General features: G+C 35.0%; 2 protein-coding genes across 2 annotated transcripts; both read left to right on the top strand.

Annotated features, from left to right (window-relative positions):
- Positions 1-7542: 7542 nt before the first annotated feature.
- Positions 7543-8869, top strand: LOC143583762 (oxygen-evolving enhancer protein 3-2, chloroplastic-like). The gene is made up of 3 exons (XM_077065983.1): positions 7543-7912; positions 8353-8648; positions 8752-8869. Exons 1-3 carry the CDS (start codon positions 7612-7614, stop codon positions 8848-8850), a joined length of 696 nt encoding a protein of 231 aa, XP_076922098.1. The 5' UTR covers positions 7543-7611; the 3' UTR covers positions 8851-8869.
- A 6151-nt stretch (positions 8870-15020) lies between these two features.
- On the top strand, positions 15021-20594 carry LOC143583752 (uncharacterized). The gene is made up of 5 exons (XM_077065978.1): positions 15021-15113; positions 17702-17794; positions 17843-19072; positions 19803-20082; positions 20152-20594. The coding sequence occupies exons 1-5, from the start codon at positions 15021-15023 to the stop codon at positions 20592-20594; spliced, it is 2139 nt and encodes a 712-aa protein (XP_076922093.1).
- The last annotated feature ends 324 nt before the right edge of the window (positions 20595-20918 follow it).

Raw genomic sequence — 20918 nt, 5'->3', positions numbered from 1 at the left:
GTAGTAGCCGGCCAAACCTAAGAAACTTCGGATCTCGTTTGGCGACTTCGAGACCTCCCACTTAGAGATAGCTTCAATCTTAGCAGGGTCCACTTGAATACCATTAACATTAATGACGTGACCAAGAAATTGCACCTCTTGCAACCAGAACTCGCATTTCGAGAACTTGGCGTATGACTTTTCGGTTCTAAGAATTTCAAGCAATGTTCGGAGATGAATTTCATGATCAGCCTTATACTTAGAGTAAATAAGTATGTCGTCGATAAATACGATAACAAATTTATCTAAGTATGGCTTGCAAATACGGTTCATCATGTCCATGAATGCGGCCGGGGCATTAGTAAGTCCAAATGGCATAACCGTGAACTCATAATGTCCATACCTTGTTCGAAAAGCAGTCTTCGGATTGAACCTTGAGTTGGTGATAGCCAGAACGAAGATCGATTTTAGAAAAATAGCTAGCACCTTGAAGTTGGTCGAAAAGATCATCAATACGAGGGAGTGAATATCGGTTTTTGATTGTGACTTTGTTCAACGCACGATAATCAATACACATTCGCATGGAACCATCCTTCTTCTTGACGAATAGAATTGGCGCTCCCCAAGGCGACGAACTCGGTCGAATAAAACCTTTCTCCAAAAGCTCATCGAGCTGTTTCTTCAACTCCTTCATTTCCGTCGGCGCTAAACGATACGGAGCTTTGGCGATCGGAGCAGTACCAGGAATAAGATCGATCATAAACTCTACTTCACGATCGGGAGGGATACCAGGAAGTTCATCAAGAAAAACGTGACTTTATTACATTTGGAAACCCACCCCATGGAGGTTGATACGTGACTTTATTATTACAGAGCTACCAATGCTTCCCGACACAATCACCAAAATCCAAAGTAAAGGACACTGTCGGGATATATGAAGGGGGACTACTAAAGTGTTCCGCCTGCTCACGGCAGTTGCACTAATAGCTCAAAAGTTCAAAATATCATCTACACAGTCACCACTATTATTTTTAAAATATATGTAAACAACCGAATGCAAAAAAACAAGGTTGAAATATATATATTTTTAAAATCTATTTTATATATATTATTAATGTATATATATTTTTAAAATCTATTATATATATATTATTAATAAATATATATTTTTAAAATCTATTTTATATATATTATTAATAAATATATATTTATATATATATTTTTAAAATCTATTTTGTAATAATAACGGACTCCAAAATAACATCTATGCAGCCACCACTATTTCAGAACGAAATTATTATGGCTGCATAAAAACTATTTTCGGACTCTGTTGTCATTATTTTCCGCCAACATATGGTTTAATCTGGGCCTTTATTTTGTTATAATAACGGACTCCAAAATAACATTCACACAGCCACCACTATTTCTGAACGGAATTATTATGGCTGTGTAGATGCTATTTTCGGACCCCGCCGTCATTATTTTCTGGTGGTGGTGGTATAATCTGAGGGATGTTTTGAGTGAAAGGTTGAGCGTTTATTTTGATTTTGGAGATTTGAACGGTTAGAACCCGTGGGTATTTAACATCTTCAAAAATAAATTCGATAAGCCGCGTATCGACCACTAAGCCACGGATCCGATTTATAGCAGAATCCCCCGCGGATGGCCCCCTAAGCAGCGGATCCGATCTACTTTTTGAAGATATTTATTATTATTTTAATATTTATGGTTCTGTCATATTTTTTTTAATTTAAGGTTTTTTTAATGAAATTTTTTAATTTTTTCATAAAATTAATATTTTATAAGTTAGATTTTTTTAAAAAATAAATTATTTATAAGTTAGATTTTTTATCATGTTTTATATTTTTAAATATCATGTTTTATATTTTGAAATAATTTTTTATTTAAAATTTATTTTTGAAAATATTATTTTAAAAAATATATTATATTTAAGTTATACATTTTATCATGTTTTATATTTTTAAACAAATATATCATCAAATATATTTGTTTAAAATATATATTATTTTTAAATTATACATTTTATCAAGTTATTTTTATTTAAAATTTGTTGATAACACAAACATTTTATTGATAGTATCTCAAACATTTTACAAATCATCCTAAATAAACTGCCTCGCCAGTTGGGACTCGCCAAGTTTCCCTTAAATATCGAAATTAGAACTTTTTAAAAATATATTATTTTAAAGTTATATATTGTATCATGTTTTATTGTTTTAAATAAACATATTAACAAATATATTTGTTTAAAAAATATATTAAACCAATAGTAAATTAAACTGGATATTACATCAAATTCTATACAACGACTAATTCCTAATCATCTTCTCGTTTATTATCAGTTCTTCTGGATAAGCACTCCAAAAATAGCATCAACACAGCATCTCTTTGGCCCACTAAAAATGGGGTAGAATCATTAAGCCCGCGTATCTCTGTTGGTCGGAACACTCCAGCCACCTGGTTATCAAATCCGCTAGGATACACGGGATAACTTTAAATAAGGTACCCTATACAGGTACCGTTATGGAAGCTCTCGCGATTTACCATGGGTGCCATCTTTGTTGATACAGGAAACCCAATACAGGCATCGATGCCATCTTTGTTGACACAGGAAACCTCATGGTAAATCAATCACTCACGTTTTTAAAATAACATCTACACAGTCACCTTTTCAAAATTATTTTCTGGTGGTGGTGGTGGTTTTTGGTGGTATAATCTGGTGATGATAGCGTTTTTTGTGTTTTTGGCGAGTTGAACGGTTAGAATTGGTGGGTATTTAACATCTACGAAAATTAAACACGCTCCGTCGCGGATCGACCACTAAGCGGCGGATCCGATCTACTTTTGAAGATATATATTATTATTTTAATATTACTGGTACTATTTTTTATTTATTTTTAATTTACATTTTTTTATCATCATAATAAAAATATATTCTATATTTATCAAGTTTTATATTTGTAAGATAATAAAAATATATTATCGAAAGTATTATTTTATCATGTTTTATATTTTTAAGTATCAAGTTTTATATTTTTAAATAATTTTTTTTAAATTTATAAAAACACTAATATTATTTTAAAAATTATATATTTTATCAAGTTATTTTTATTTAATAACACAAACATTATACAAATCATCCTAAATAAACTGCCTCTTCAGTTTGCACTCGCCAAGTTTCCCTCATTTGCATATACTCTTTTATACGATCTTCGTACAAAAACCTCCATTCGTGTGCCGCTTCGTTGGCGTATCCTTCCCATTGACGTGCTGGTAGCGGCACGGGGAAATTCCCTTTTAATTGTATGTTGAGCCAATGATTATCCTTAACATTTGACACTACTATTACCGGAATCTGAGATAGTGGTTCCGAACTCATTCTCATTGGGAAGTAACTCTCACGGGAGGTCAGATGGAGGTTGATTAAAACACAGTCATACGTCTGAGACACTACGTGTCCGTGCCCAGGTAACTTAAACCACCTACTCTTTTGCTAGAATAAAGCAGACGTTGAGTAGTCCAGCGAATCACGAACCGTGTCATAATTACCGGTTACCTCGTAGTTCAACCTTTCGCTCCACCAGGATTTGTTAGTGACCATCTCATTCCTCATGCTTGCTCTGACCTCCTTCCAGTTCTGTTGACGCATGCCTAAGCCGACAGCGATTGCTCTGAAACCGCAATTACCATCTGGCTTTACATCTTTTATTCCTGAAATGAACGGGTATGCCCAGGTGGGAATGAGGTGCCTATAACATTCTATGATTGGGACGCCCTTAGGGTCACGCAGTAATGGAAAATTAAGGTCGGTTGGAGTCTCATGCTTTTTAGATGAGCGTTTCAGTGGTTTAGGTATCTTAAACCGGGCATGTGACTGAGACTGGGAACGCGACAACAATTGGGTGGGGCCTTCTGGTGTTGGTTGCTGTGACATAGAGGGGGCGTAGGAGCTGTGTCTGTGGGGATCAAAAGACATGGAGGGGGCATAGGAGCTGTGTCTGTGGGGATCAAATGACGGGGAGGGAGCGTAGGAGCTGTGCTTGTGGGGATCAAATGACGGGGAGGGGGCGTAGGAGCTGTGTCTGTGGGGATCGGCTGACGGGGATTGGGAGTACGACCTGTGTCTGTGGGTATCAGTTGACGGGGACGGGAGTACGAGCTCTGTCTAAGGCTATCTCTTTTCTTGGCTTGTTGGTTTAGATTTGGACGCCCCCATGGTCCTCTCGTTTCTCAGGCTCCTCCTTGTTTGATTTCCCAGGAAGAACATACATTATCTTTGAGAATAGACTTTTTTTGCATTCGGTTGTTTAGTCCTGAACTTGTTTTTTCACATCTTCCAGTTCCGCTTCATAGTCTAGTTCTTCGTGTCCAACAGACGCATGACTGAAATCGAGCTTCCTCCAAAAGGGTTCTATGTCTTTTAATGGAATGCGTATATTGTTAATAGTGTGCCAGTTAAGCTTACAAGCACACGGCAAGCCCCATGATGTTTGTAACCGGTGGTCGCACTCCGCCCCCGTATCTAGCAATGTGTCAAGTAAGGTCAGCTCTTTGTCAAGTTTAGCGATAGCAAAAAGTGACACCCTGTTATGTAGCTTTTGAAACAAAGTCAACTGATGGTACTTCTTGATCCTAACACAGGAGTCTTCAAGGGTCGTACTGATTTCTTCCATTTGGGAATTCACGATTTCAAGGGCAAATGCCGCAATAGAGTCTAGCGAATTGTTCGACCCCGAAAGGTATCTCTTCAAGTTTGCGTGCTGGCCCTCTACTCTATTTGTTGTATGCTCGCCAAAGTTTAGTCGGTCGTCAATCCAGCACGACACGAACTTCTCTTTGTAGGGTACCAACCAGTTGTCGCGAATATAATACCAAGCCTCTATAAAGAAATAATAAAAAAAACAATTTAGGCAATATACAACTAGAATCTAAAATCATGTGTACATAAAGGACAAAGACTTACCACGTCTGCCGTGTCCACCTAACGCTGCTTCCATGTGACCGCAGTTGTAGTCGTACATAGATTTTGTTGGCAACTCATACAGTACTTTCCACCAGTAATTGAATGATTTAGACATATCATCCTGGAAAAGACTCTTATGTTTTCTCTGTATGTTCTGCATGATGTGTCACCTACAAAGGTTTTTGGTAGCATTGGGAAAGACTGTTTCACAGGCATTCATCAAGGCTTGGTCCTGTCGGTCAGGATGACACGCGGCTCCCTGCAGTCGGCGAGCATGTCTTTAAGGCGTTCAAGGGCCCGTGTGAAGTTACACTCTTGCTCCCTAAAGATAACTGCGTGCGCAATACAGAAAGACTTTGATGTCGACGTCACACCAACAAACTGAACGAACGACCACTTGTACATGTTGGTGTTGTACGTCGTGTCAATCAGCAATAAATCTGGGAACGCACGCCACATGGTATGCGACTTCTCGTGACAAAAGAAAACATTCTCCGTCCTATTGGTGGAAAGATTCTCCCATGTGTAAAAGGTAAACCCATGGGTTTGAAGAAAGTTTTCAAGTACCTACGTTGGGTTTAACAAAAAATTAATAAATATTATAAATATTCTTATTAAACATCATTATTATAATAAAATGATATTATAAATAATATTCTTATTAAATCTTACAGAGTATATATATATATATTTTATATATGATAAAACAAAACAATATATATTCTAAATAATATATATTAAAAAGACACTTACAAAATAATAATATTCTGAAAACAAGTACCTGCATGGGGGTTTCACCAATTTTATCTTGGTCATCAATAAACTTCACGACGTTGTATATATCCCTAGTAATACATTTGTTACCGGGAAACCTTTTCTTTATGGCTGACTTAATTTGAGCAGCCCTCAGACCCTGCCTATGCAACGTCGCAACCATATCAATTTCCTCGTCAGTCAGTTGCCTTAGTGTCGGGTGCCCCTCCTCAAAATAAACAGGTTCGTGGTTGTGCGTCTCGTTGACAACCTCTAGCTTCCAACAACCACCTAGCGCGTGGTACCTCCCGACAAGTTTAAATGGACAGCCCCTTTTAATACTCCCGGTATGCCTCACCGTTCCCTTGAGTTTTGGTTCCCCACCTCGATTGCATACAAGTTCAACACTTCTCTCCCTTGAACGTTGGACTGAGATAACACAACCATGCTCATGTCCTGTCTTCTTAACCCAATCCACCAACTCAGCAACAGATTCAAAATACTGATATCAAATAATGTAAATAAAGTAATATTTAGTAACGTGTTGAAAAAGAATAATAATAATTTTTTTTTTAAAAAAAAGGTAATACATTATTAGTTACATAAGAAAATGTCGTCTCCCGTATGTAACGATCACCATCGTCGTCATCATCATCATCATCAACATCGTCATCGCCTCCTTCGCCGTGAGTCTCTTGAATTCCATCAACGACGTTGCTCGTGACTGGTCTTGCCATGTATGGTTGCTCTCCCAAAGGTAACTGGTAAGAATTCTGGGTTCCATAATACAGACCGTCTACATGTAACTGCTGCGAAGACTGACCATAAGACTCCTCGACTCTGGCCTCATAAGTATTTGACGATGTCCTATTATCCTCCGGCCACGAAGGGTGACTACTTCCATATATGATATACCCCTGATAAAAAATATCTGGCAAGACAACGTATAATATTTAAAAAATAACTAACGCGCTGTTGTACTATATAAACACACAAAATAACCTGGTCAGGATTTGGTAAGTCGTACTGCTCGATATTTCCATACCCCGGCTCATGGTTCAAGTCGGGAAGTTCATTCAAATCTGGCAAGCCCGACTGCTCCGGCTGATCGTTGTATGCGTAACCCGACTGCTCGTTGTTCCCGTCACCAAACAAAATATCATATAAGTCCATTATATTTTAACAAACACAAAACACAAATACTTTCTATATTTTCACAACAAATATTTTCACAACTAAGAAAAAGAATCGATGATATATGTCCGGAATTCATGATATATGTAGAGAAAGGGAGACGGGTGTGCCAAAATTAAATTATTGTCTTGATCAGCGGCGGATCGATCGATCCTCGACGTATTAGGTACGATTTATGACGGATTTGATCGGCCGATGTTGACTTGTACTCGATAAGCGGCGGATCGACCACTAAGCCGCGTATTTGGTACAAATATAATAAGACAAAAGCAGTTGACATAATAGAACAAAAGAGGGTGATCCTCGGCGGATCAGGCGATAAGCCGCATAGTGGGTGGGTGTTTTTATTTTTGGGTGGTGTCTCTAACATCACCCTAATTTTTAGGACAATTTTATATTTATAGATAGGGATCGGTTGTGAATGCTTTAAAAGTACTATACTATTATTAACTGCATGTGTTGTCAGCACACACTATTTCATTTGAAATCCACGTGTCAAAATCCAAATGGAATCATATAAGACCTCATCCATGTTGCCAAAAATTCAAACTTTCATTGGCCAAAAGCATATCCAAGATATCCAAAATAATGCGTTTCAAAGATAAGGCGTTAACAAATAAACAATCACATATTCTTTTCTTCATTTCATTTAAAATTATCAAACAAAGAGTAGCAAAAACACAAGTAACTAGACACAACAAATGGCTCAAACTGTTGCATCAATGGCCGGACTACGTGGTTCCTCTGTATCTGTCTTTGAAGGTAGTCTCCAGCTCAATGGCTCGACCCGTGTAACCACAACCGGGAACAACCGTGTTGGTGTTGCACGAACCGGGCTAGTTGTAAGAGCCCAACAGGGACAGGGTGAAACCGAAACTAGCCGTAGAGCTATGTTGGGCCTCATTGCCACTGGAGTTGCCTCCGGTTCCTTCGTTCAGGCCGTGCTTGCCGATGCTAAACCCATCAAGCTCGGCCCACCACCACCACCCTCTGGTGGACTTCGTAAGTTTCCAACAGACGACACAACTTGTTGCTTGTTTGTCTTCTATTTCTATATCGATATAGACACTACTTTTTTTTCAAATAAAACGAGTTGAAATTTAAAAAAATAAAATAAAAAAGTAAAAATAGAACTCCAATTTCAACAGTTTGAATTTCATTTTCTCTTTGATTTTATATATATCTATACATTGTTAATAGTAATTACATGGTTTATATAAGTTTGAGAACACTTTATTTATTTGTTATTTAAATAACATATTTCCTAACTTAAATTGACCATTACTATATATGAAATCCATGGAATAATAAATTGTCTAAATTAGTATTCTAGTCTTAACTTTTCATTGTTTTATTGTTATATGTAACTTTTAATTGGAAATCCCATGTAATAAACAAGTTTCACGATAGTGATCTTATAATGAAAACACGTTTATTGACAGCTGGAACCTTAAACTCGGATGAGGCAAGGGACCTTGACTTGCCGTTAAAGAACCGGTTCTTCCTCCAGCCATTGTCGCCCACCGAGGCTGCAGCTCGTGCAAAAGAATCAGCAAAAGAGATCGTGAATGTTAAAGAGTTTATTGACAAAAAGGCATGGCCTTATGTCCAGAACGATCTTCGTTTGAAGTCAGAATACCTTCGTTTCGACCTCAATACCATCATTGCCGCTAAGCCGAAGGACGAGAAGAAACAACTCAAAGATCTCACCGCAAAGCTTTTCCAAGATGTTGCTGATGTAAGTTTTAACCCTCCTTAATCCAATAATCAAAAATATAAAGAAACACATTTCTGTAAGTTGTATAGTCTAGTGACATTTTTCATTGTTTTGTTGGAATTAGCTGGACCACGCGGCAAAGATCAAAAGCCCGGCTGATGCGGAGAAGAGTTATGCTGCAGCTGTATCTAGTCTTAATGATGTTCTTGCGAAACTAGGTTAACTAATCTTGGATGTTTGTTAGTTAATGTGATGAATATATGTTGTTAATTTTTCAATCGACAACAACTTTGATTATTCAAGTGAATTAAGCATAATAAAGACCAAACTTAATTATGATACATCACTATACCACCATCAGCAACGTAGCACCTCTATACAAAATACAAATAAGAGCTCGTTTGGAGAGTTTGTTAACCGAATTCACTTGTGTTTGGTGGCGTACATGGTTAGGTATACTATATGATTCGTATAAAAAAGTTGAAATTATGTTACAACCAATACCATTTAGAATTTTAAAAGTTTGGAAGAACTTAAATTGTAACTAGTAAAATTCACAGGAATCTTGTCCGTATCGTTCAGTTCATTGCAGTATTGATACATGTTCATCATTCGATACAGCGACCAAAAGAGAGCGTCCTAATTAACTAAGAAGACAATCTGCACCAAATTAAACCAAGAGTGTTGGATTAGTCAATTTGGATGATTCTTGAAGAAGATGAGTGCAACAAAATGAAAGTAAACATATGCTTATGCGCAAACTATACCTCAATTTATTTGCTTGCGGTGACATGAATCACATTGACCAAATTGCCAATAAAGAGAAAGTAAATGGATAAAATCTATGTACATGAATATGGTATAAGCATATATCAATTTGATGACCCATCAAATTTCAAACTAATTACAACATAATCAATTCAAGACACTTTGTAGGATCATTATGAAGATCAAGAAAGTTGTATAGTGTAACACCCAGAATTTAACAATTCATAATAATAAAGTAAAATAAAAAATAATAGAAAACTTAAAAAATTTTACTACGAGCCTAGTAGAGTTTATTGGTTAAATGATATAATTGTCATTGAGCTAGTGGTGATGTACTGGTAAAACATGAACAATATTGTTGGTACTGGGGATAGAATTATACCAACGGCATCAGCGACACTATTTTTATGTTTTGTTTAGTTTATATTGTGGCGGAAAATGTCATCGAGAATGTTGAGTATCAAGAGAGAGGGGTGTTTGTAACACCTTAGACAAATCATACACCATTCTATTATATTTTTGTCCAAGGGAGAGATGATAGACATAAGAAACGACCAGCCTCGAATATCACCAACACGATTTCGGGGCTTATTGTTTTTTTGATGAGAGTGTAACTCCACAATTAAGGGTATTCATAAGCTAGATATCTACCTATTCTAATAAAATAAAATAACTGGGACACGTGTCAGTTTGTGGTTAATCCTCACAATGTTTTTCCCTCAAAAACTAAAACTAATAACTAATATATGTCATAGATTAATAATTATTCACTTTCCTTTTACATTTCATTTATATTATATTTAAAACATGATTAAATTATTCATTTTTCTTTAATGTTTATTTATTTTATAACTATACATTTTTATAAAAATAAATATTTACATATTATACTACAATACATTATTAAAATATATTTCACAACATATTTGGTGAAATCCAAAAATCAACAAAAAACTGTGTTTGTTAAATACTGAAAATAGTATAATTTTAAATATTATCATTAACATATTATACTATGTATATTGTTGATTGTGAATGAAAAAAAAACACTAATATGCTTTCAATTTACGAAGTAATTTTTTTGATCATTTAATATTATATATATGCTTAAAAGTTGATCCATTTTTTAAAAATAAATTTATTTATCTATTGTTTTTTTTTGTACATTATCATATAAATTTATAAATTATAAACATATGATTTAAATCTATCTATTCATCTTTTCGGTTAATTTAGTATACTATACATATATGTGTTAATTGTAATGATAGTATATACCTGTCACTTTCAAATATAATAAAGTTTATCATATTTAGTTTCTTGGGTTTTTTTATTATCAATGATTGCTTCGGGTTTTTGTGGAACTTAAATTTGATTGTAACAGGTTAAAAGTTGATAAATATATCGTTTGGTACAAATTAACTACATTTGACTTAAATTTGTTACGAGTAAAAAATGGGTAATCTGAATATTTTTAAAAATTTAAGAATGCAAATATATTTATCGTCAAACTTGCTACGGGTTCAAAGTTTTGACTTAAAAATGTAAAAACATGAAAGTTAGACTTTTAAATGTGATTCGACTTTATTTTTAAGAACATTTTTGGAATAGTCAAAAGATTCGGGATTTTGCATATTGAGTATTTTTCTCATAACTATTAAAATTTAAGAACAAATAACAAATACTTCCGACATGCCACCTCTAGGCCTTTCAATGCTCTTAACTTTTATCAAAATATAAACATTTGTATCAACATTGACTTTTTCTTGAATAGTGACCAAAATGTTGTATGTGAAGCATGTCGTACAAAATTATGTCTAAGTGAAGCAAAACATTCACAAAATTGAACGGGTTAACATGTTATATTTTTTTTCAATTGACAAAGTTGAGAAGACCCTCAAACTTATTAAAAAAAAATTCATGGTGTAACTCAAAACTATTATTATATAAGAATTATTCTTTGAAATTGGTTTATAACCAAATTTCTTTCAATTATTCTTATATGATAATGAGAATAAATTTTCAATTGATGGAGTGTTTCTGTGTATGTTTTTGCACGTGCATTTTTTTTATTAAGTTCGTGTTTTTTTTTGAAAAAAATCATTTTGTGATATAAATAAAATCAATTTATGTATAATGATACAATCATAGATGTAATACATTTTTATATGCATTATGCATTTCTTTATTTGTAAATTAATTATTTAAATCATCACATGTATTACACGGGCTTTAAAACTAGTTAGGCTAATAATGGGACACTACGTAACATCCGGCCCCTCGTACCACCAATATTGTTCGTTTTGTCTACGAAGAGCTCATGGATTTGTTTTTGGTTGCCCAGGTGGAGACCCATGAGGTCACACATCCTGCTACTAGTTCCACCTGAGCACGCTTAACTGTGGAGCTCATCTCGTCCACTACCAATAAGCCCACACCTGAGCACGCTTAACTGTGGAGCTCTCCTCTCGTCCACTACCATTAAGTCCAAAACGCGTTGGTGATTTATAGGCGAGACATTTACTTATGACCCAATAATCTCTCTTATCCACGGCCGATGTGGGATTCGCTTAGGATGTTACAACACATAACATATTGGGCTTAGGTTTAAAAGTTATACTTTTCGACGCTGGTCTTCTTGATTACCTTTCCTATAGTCTTTTGTGGGCCTCCACCAACTGCGCTCTCTCTCTCTCTCAAAATCTAGTATACGAGAGTATTTGTTGAATTGTTGGATGTTTCTCATATTAACGATCGAATGTGCCCATTATACTCCCGACACACCAAGTATAACTTGAACGTCGTTCCAACACTCGAACGAATGTTAAAACAATATGATCAATCAAGGAGGTTTTCCTCGCGCTTTCTCTATCTTGATTCTCTCTGTAGAGAGTGCACATTAGTGTCTTAAATTTGAAATTTTGCCCTTGCTTTTGTAGAAATTGTCAATTAGTTAGAAGAGGACAAGTGACAAAAACTTTGAGTTTGTTTATGCGATTATACGACATGTACATGTAGGTATGATACTCGGTATGCCAATCATACGACCCGTGTCACAGCCCATATGGGCTAAACCTCATGCTGCTAAATTGTGTTATAGGTGAACAATTGTCAAACGACCTGTATGGTTGTCTGGTGGCTTGTGGGGTCAAGTTTCATAAAATGGTAGTGTTGGACATGCACTAAGTCTTAGTAATTTGGCTAGTCCTGGCCCCTCAACTTCTTACGACTTTTTTTAGCTATTTAATTCTCATCATGCACATCCATAAGACTATGTGTGGTGAAGGGTTACAAAATAAAGAGATTTTTGATATGTGGTGCCACATCATTAGATGGACGATTTTAATTTTAGGGGTGTAGTGGTGTTGTAGACCTTCGTTGCCATCTTTTTAATTTTTTATTATTATTTTCATAACACATCCGGACAACAAATCTAAATCCCCCCCCCCCCCCCGCTTATCGCCGGAGAGGGGGGGGGGGGGTTGTTGTAGCTCCTTGTCGCCCAAAAACCAACCAACTTATCGCCCACTGCTCATAGTCTAACATACTGTATACATTTTGATATACAAATAAATCATAAACATCTTTGTTAAATTTCTAAAATTTACTTTGCAATAATGGTGTTTTTGGCCCTTCAACTTTCAACGATGATTATGAGTTGTCTTGTCCTTTATCTTCACCTCCATTAACAGGGGCGGAACTACAGGAGGGTTAGAAGGGTCGGCTGACCCTCCGGCCGGCCAAATTCTAAGGTTACCGGAGTACTAAGCCAGAAAAAGTTATATAGTTGACCCTCTTGATTGTGCTTCAAAAATCATTAAGGTAGCGTTTGTTATGCAGTAATGACAGGCGGAATGGAATGATTCATTACGTGGGAATGAAATAAGAGGTGTTTGGTTGCACAATGGAATGGAATCATCCATTACACATGGAATCACATTCCATCAAAACCATTCATTCCCACCCCCTTCTTTTTTTTCATTCCATTCCATCTTCAACCTACTTTCTTAACAACACCATCATCTAACAACCATCGCCACCACCACCACCACTACCATAGCCACCACCATCATCTGACCACCACCGCCACCGTCACTACCACCACCTCCGTCGCCACCACTGTCTCCGCCACCACCACCTGACCGCCACCGTCGCCATCACCACCTCCACCACCACCACCTTACCACCAAAGCTACCACCACCACCATCGTCGCCATAACCACGGAACCATTGTCACCGTCGCCACCCGACCATAACCGCCACCACCACTATCACTGCCTGGCCACCACCACTATCAACACCACCCTACCACCGCCATCACTACTAATGCTACCATCGCTTGACCACCACAACCACAACCACCACCCCCGCGGCCTGACCGCCACCACCACCACCGTCGCCACCGCCACCACCATTTTCATCTCCAAAGCTACCACCACCGTCACCATTTTAGTTTTTTTTTAATATATATTTTTTGGGATAGAAATATTTTTATTATTTCTATTTCATTCCTAAAAATTTTTTCGGATAACAAACTATATAAATTAATTGTTTATTTCATTCTCATATGTTAACCAAACAAGACAAAGTAATGGTAATGATCCATTTCATTCATTTGTCCATTCCATTCTTTCTCCCATTCCATTCCCCTTCATTCCATTCCTTTCAACCAAACATACCCTAAAGTTTAAAGAAAAAAAAGTTTGAAGAAATATTTTCCGACGGCGGCGAGTAACAGTCCAGAGCTGAAGTTCGGCGAGTTAACGATTTGGGAATTAACAGAGATAAAGAAAGAAGACAAAGCAACCACTGTATAGTAATATTTATTATTGGGTTAAATAGTGGGCCTTTTAAGAAAACCGAGTTTGGCCTAAGAGCATTCTCATCCTATCCCTTATCTCTAAACCAAAAATTACACTAAAACTTACCGTATTTTCTCTCTCCATTTTAATTAAATAATACTTTTTATACATTTTATCATTTCCTTTTCTCTTTCATTCACTCATAACCACTTTCAAAATATATTAAAAAATTATAAGGGATGAACAGTAACTTTTCAAATATACAGAAAAATCACTACTTTTTCTAAAATATAAAAACTTTTCACTCACAACACCCTGAATCACTCTCTAAATTATAAAAATACTCCTCACATAATATAAGGGGTTGGATGAGAATGCTCTAATATACAAATTAAAAACCTAAATTTTTATTAAGTGTATCTTATATTTTCAAGAAAAGTTGGCTGTCACATCTCTTCTACCCCTAAAGAAAAGTATTTCTCAGTGAAGTAAGTTTATTAATTACCTTTGTCATTTTCTAGGTTAGTAAAAGTTAAATATTTTTTGATTAATAAGTATTTAATGTTTTATTGTTTGTCGAACAGTATAGTAATTGAATTGATGGTTTTACAATTGCTATTACAACATCCAATTAGAATACAATTATATCATATATGTTTTAATTTCTCAAAATTTTCTATTATTTTTGCATAGAAATGCACTCGTAAACAAGTATTTTGGTAAGGAACCCAAAACAGGTCCAAGAATACTTCAAATCCGTTAAATTATAATGAAAATCAATGATAAAAAGAATTTGAGAGGAAATTGAGTTATGTTGAGAAAAATGTTTTTGCAAGCTATAAAAATAAAGCCGTTTTACAACGGTTCAAGCTATGGGACCCCGCATTTACAACTATGGGTTGCTACAGTAAAAAAGGTGATTAGTGTACATTAACGAAAATAAAATAAAAGCATTTCTATTACGACCATCCAATTAAAAAGTTCTGGTTCCGTCACTGTCCATTAAAATCCATTTTTATTCATTTAACAACTATGACATCGTTTATTACTTTATGTTAACGGAGTGTTACAGTAACATCTGTAGCTTATACATGAGAAAAAAAATTAGCTTAATGCTTCGCTTAATTTTCATTGTACACTCTTTAACTCATTTCTTAGACCTGAATAATTTGGTCTCGATAAAATGAGGACCTCGTCCTAAAGATCATTCTTTCGTTGGAGACAGTTTCGACGTATTTGGTATGAATCACTACCAGACCAATTAAAGGGAAACGTTACGTTACCCAACACTAGCCCATTACTACTTGGTATTTGGTGAATGGAATTCTTTTAGGCTTGATAGCTTTAGTACCCCATAGATTTAATTATTTAAAAAAATGTCATAAACACTACTAGAAAACAAGTCATTTTCTCATAAAAATTTCCTACAAATTGCATACGACAAATAGTTTCAACAGATTTCTAACAAAAAATAAGCTCAAACTTTGCTACAATATTATCTAATAAACATTATGAATAGTTTTTGTAGGAAGTTTACAACCACATGTTTTTGTAGCAATTTTGTAAAAAAAGTTGAAAAATGCACCACTACAAAAATGAGCAAAAGATGTGATAGGCAAAACACAAAAGGTGCGGTTCAACTATTCAACCGCACCTTTTGACATAAAAACGGTTATTAAGCTAAATTAGTATAAAAAGTGCGGTTCACAAAGACAAAAGATGCGGTCAAGTAACACCCGCATCTTTTGATAGCCGATAACAAAAGAGACGCGGTTCAATTAACACCAACAAATATAATTCAAATGTTCAACTAATTTCAAACTATATATTATCTCTTAAATATTCTTAGTTATCTCTTTTTTCTTCCAATTAACTTATGCAACTTTCAAATTATTATCTCTTATATATTTTTATATATATATATATATATATATATATATATATATATATATATGATATAATAACTTCTCTATTTTTTATTTCTTGAAAGCCAACCTGCACGTACATCATGTACGTAACTCAACTTGAAGGCATGTTAATTTAGTTTTAACTTATACATTTATGTATTGTCATATATTTTTTGATCTATACAGATATAAAGTTTGATTTGTCTAGTGATCAAGATATATCATTCAAATACCAAGCAAATTAATTAAGGTATTGAAAATTTTAATTTTGTTGCATTTATTGTTGATTTGTTTATAAGTATGTGCATATATTTTGTTATCTATATGTGTATATACATATTTATGCCTATTCGTGTGTATATAATATATATACATATGTGTTTGTAGAGGTGCAAACGAGCCAAGCCCGAGTTCGACTAGGCTCGAGCTCGACTCGTTTAGATCTTTATTTTAAAAGCTCGAGCTCTCCCTGGGCTCACCTCGTTTACTATATATTGATTAACAGTTGGTCAATACATATATTATAAAAATTATAGGCTTGTTAATTTTGACTCACGAGCCGGCTCGAGCTCGACAAGTGAAGCTCAAGCCCCGGTCTTATATATTAAATGAGCTTATGTTAAGGCTCAAGCTCAAGCTTACACCATATACAATTTGTATATATTTGTATACCTATACATACTTTCAATTAATAAAGAAACCCCCATATAATCCCCAACAATAGCGCACCACAATTAATTTACGGTTTGCTACTTTAATTTAAAATCAAGTTGAAATTTTATCATTTTAATATATTAGCATTTTCTTTCATTTTTATCAATGGTTATCTTAAAAGGGAGAACGGATAAAATAATGTATAATAGCTTGCAATTAGATTTAATACAATGGGTGTTGGTATGAAATTGTATTGTGTTGGAATTTAATTTATTCTTTTTTTTTCTTATACGTGATCAATACAATGTGTGTTGGTATGAAATTATTGTGTGTGTTGGTTCATAGGAATTTGAGTGTTTATTGTAAGTGTTGTTACTATAACCGAAAGTGCTATAGTTGAAATTATATGATGTATGGTCATTTATATTTATAATTTTATATGAGTTCTATGTAATTATTGTAATTATGAGATCTAGTGTAACTTGGAATTTAATTTTTGAAAAATAAATTTAAAAGAAAGAACAGATATGGAAATACGTAATTGGCATCTAGAGAAAAGTTAATCTTACTACATGATATTAGGTCTTTTCAAAACTAAAATACGAAATTACTTTTTTCCAAATAATTTATTAGGGTCATGTGTCATAAACTTACTGGTTCCTATTGTTATAAAAAAAGCTTTTATATTTGATCATACCCCATGTATGTGATTGTATATATTTTGTTCTCTATATAACTATATATATATATATATATATATATATATATTTATGATTATTTGTATGCATTATATATATATGCCCGAGTTTGACGCTCGAGCTTGAACTCGGCTCGTTTCGATCTCCATTTCAAAAAGCCCGTCTCGGACTCGGCTCGTTTACTATATATTAATTAATAGTTGAGAAATACATTTACATCACTTGTTTGAATATTTTATTTCCAGATGAATCGTGATTGGATGTACAAAGCTTCGCATACATCCGAAATTTATGCAGCGGGTGTTCAAAGTTTTCTTAGTGCCGCTGAAGCAAATCGCGTAAAAAAAAGAAAACGATCAATTTGTTGTCCTTGTTCCGTATGTCAGGCATTTCAATATTTTGAGGATGTCACTGAAATAGAGGCACATTTGTTCGAAAATGACTTTATGCCTAGATACGACTGTTTGTCAAGACATGGAGAATCATTAGCTGATTTTAGCACTTCGTCGACCGCTAACGAGGGTACATACAACAACGACGCATCAAACCTTAATAGTACATACAACAACGACTCATCAAACCTTGATGAGAATGATGGCCACTTGAATGGCCCTAGTGACAATTTAAATGAGATGTTACATGATATGGAGACTAATACGGGCGATGCTGAAATAGAAAATTTACAACACCTATTTGAAGATGAAGAAAAAGTGTTATATACAGGTTCTAGAATTAATAAACTTGATGCGGTGTTGAATTTGAGTAACTTAAAGTCGAAAAACGGATGGAGCGATAAAAGTTTCACGGAACTATTAGTGTTTTTGCATGATCGCATGCTTTCGGAAGTCAATGAATTACCAATTTCGACATACCGAGCAAAAAAACTTATGTGTCCGATGGGATTGGAAGTTGAAAGAATACACGTGTGTCCAAATAATTGTATTTTGTATAGAAAGCGATATGAAAATGAACATAAATGTGTTGTGTGCGGTGCATCGAGGTATAAACAGAAAAAAGATTCTGATGAAGTTGATGATGATGAGGTGGCAAAAAAACGACCGCCTGCTAAAATGTTGTGGTATCTCCTTATAATACCAAGACTGAAAAGGTTATTTTCAAACGAAAAAGAAGCAAAATTATTGCGTTGGCATTCGGATGAACGTATAATTGACGGAAAACTAAGACATGTTGCGGATTCACCTCAATGGCGAACAATTGATAACAAGTATCCTGAATTCGGGAAGGAGACAAGAAACATATGGTTTGGTCTTAGTTCAGACGGGTTCAATCCTTTCGGGGGTATGAGTAGTATTTATAGTACATGGCCGGTTTTTTTATGCATCTACAATCTTCCACCGTGGTTATGCATGAAAAGAAAATACATTATGATGTCATTGTTGATTCAGGGTCCGAGGCAGCCGGGTAATAATATTGACGTGTACTTGTCTCCGTTGATTGATGACTTAAAAACCCTTTGGGATTCAGATGTAAACATATATGATGCGTATGGGAAAGAACATTTTCAATTGCATGCCATGATTTTCTGTACTATAAATGATTTTCCAGCATATGGTAACTTGTCAGGATACACTACGAAGGGTAAGAAAGCTTGTCAGGTTTGTGAAAATGAAACAAGTGCAACAAGGTTAAAAAATTGCGGAAAACATGTATACATGGGGCATCGAAGATTCCTTCCGAAGGGTCACATTTTTAGTAATAAAATGGTTGAGTTTGATGGAAATATCGAGACCGGAACGATGAAGACACGATCTAATGCATTTTCACGAGTTAAAAATTTAAATACCGTGCTGGGAAAAAGATCTCGTGTTGAGAAAAGAGCCATCTGAAAAAAAAAGGTCAATCTTTTGGAATTTACCTTATTGGAGAGATTTAAAGGATTTAAAGGTTGGACACTGTCTAGATGTTATGCATATAGAAAAAAACATTTACGACAACTTGATGGGTTTATTATTAAATATTAAGGGTAAAACGAAAGATGGGATTGAGGTTCGAAAAGACATGGCACTTCTAAATATACGTAAAGAGCTTCACCCGGAAAAAAGAGGCGACCGTATTTATCTACCACGTGCTTGTTATAATACAAAAAAAGAAGAAAAAAGACAGTTTTGTCAATGTTTACATGATATTAAGGTTCCATCAACCTATTCTTCAAACATTAAAAAATTAGTGTCATTGAAAGACCGTAAATTGATTGGAATGAAGTCTCATGATTGCCATGTTTTGATGACACATATGATTCCTATCGCAATTTATGGAGTGTTACCAGAAAACGTCCGACACACAATCACAAAGCTCTGTTTGTTTTTTAACAACATTCACTCAAAGGTTATTGATGTAGAACAACTGGATAAATGGCAAAAAGACGTTTATGTTACCCTTTGTGAACTAGAGATGTATTTTTCACCATCATTTTTTGATATAATGGTTCACTTAATATCTCATATCGTACAAGAGATTAAGGCTTGTGGTCCTGTGTTCCTACGATACATGTACCCTTTTAAAAGATATATGAGTGTCTTAAAAGGTTATGTAAGAAATCGTCATCGACCAGAGGGCAGCATTATTGAAGGGTATACTTCTGAAGAGGTGATTGAGTTCTGCCAAGGTAATTCTATCAATACTATATTACATTTATAAGTGTTAAATTACAATATAATAGATTGTTTTTTTACAGGCTATGTGGAGGGTCTTGACAGTGTTGGTATTCCTAAAACTCGTTACTCAGGACGACTTGATGGTCATGGTGGGGCTGGTTTCAAAACATTCTCGCCAGGTCACGAACTTTTACATGATGCGCATTTAGTGGTCCTGAAACACATAACATGTCTTGCTCCATATGTTAATGAACACATGCAAATGCTACGGTTGACACACCCGGGTAAGGATGATATATGGTACATAAAAACTCAAAACAAAGAGTTATCGAAGTGGATGAAAAGGAAGGTAAAAGAAATTGATGTTGATGAAACCGTAAAAAGGTTAGGGCAAGGTCCAGATTTTATAGTTGATACTTATCAAGGGTACGACATTAACGGTTATACATTTTACACCCGTGATCAAGATAACAAAAGTGCGGTGCAGAATAGTGGAGTTACAATAATAGCATCAACAACCTAGTTCAACAGACAACGTCGTGATACATTGATAAAAATCGCCAAAGATTCTTATTACGGTGTTATAGAAGGAATATGGGAATTGGGCTATCATGATTTCAAAATTCCTTTGTTCAAATGTAAGTGGGTGAATAACCGCACAGGCGTTCAAGTTGACAAATATGGTTTTACACTTGTCGACCTTTCAACTCACGGCTATAAATCTGAACCATTCGTTATGGCCAGACATGTGTCACAAGTTTTATATGTCAAGGACCCGAGCAAAACAAGATACCACATTGTACTGCAAGGTAAACGACGCATTCTTGGTGTTGATAATGTCGTTAAC

This window comes from Bidens hawaiensis, unplaced genomic scaffold (genome assembly GCF_021521415.1).
Source record: "Bidens hawaiensis isolate Kalapana, Puna unplaced genomic scaffold, B.hawaiensis_p1.1 tig00032505_1, whole genome shotgun sequence".
NCBI lineage: Eukaryota > Viridiplantae > Streptophyta > Magnoliopsida > Asterales > Asteraceae > Bidens > Bidens hawaiensis.
The sequence above is the reverse complement of the archived record's forward strand: the minus strand, read 5'-3'. Positions and strand labels throughout refer to the sequence as shown.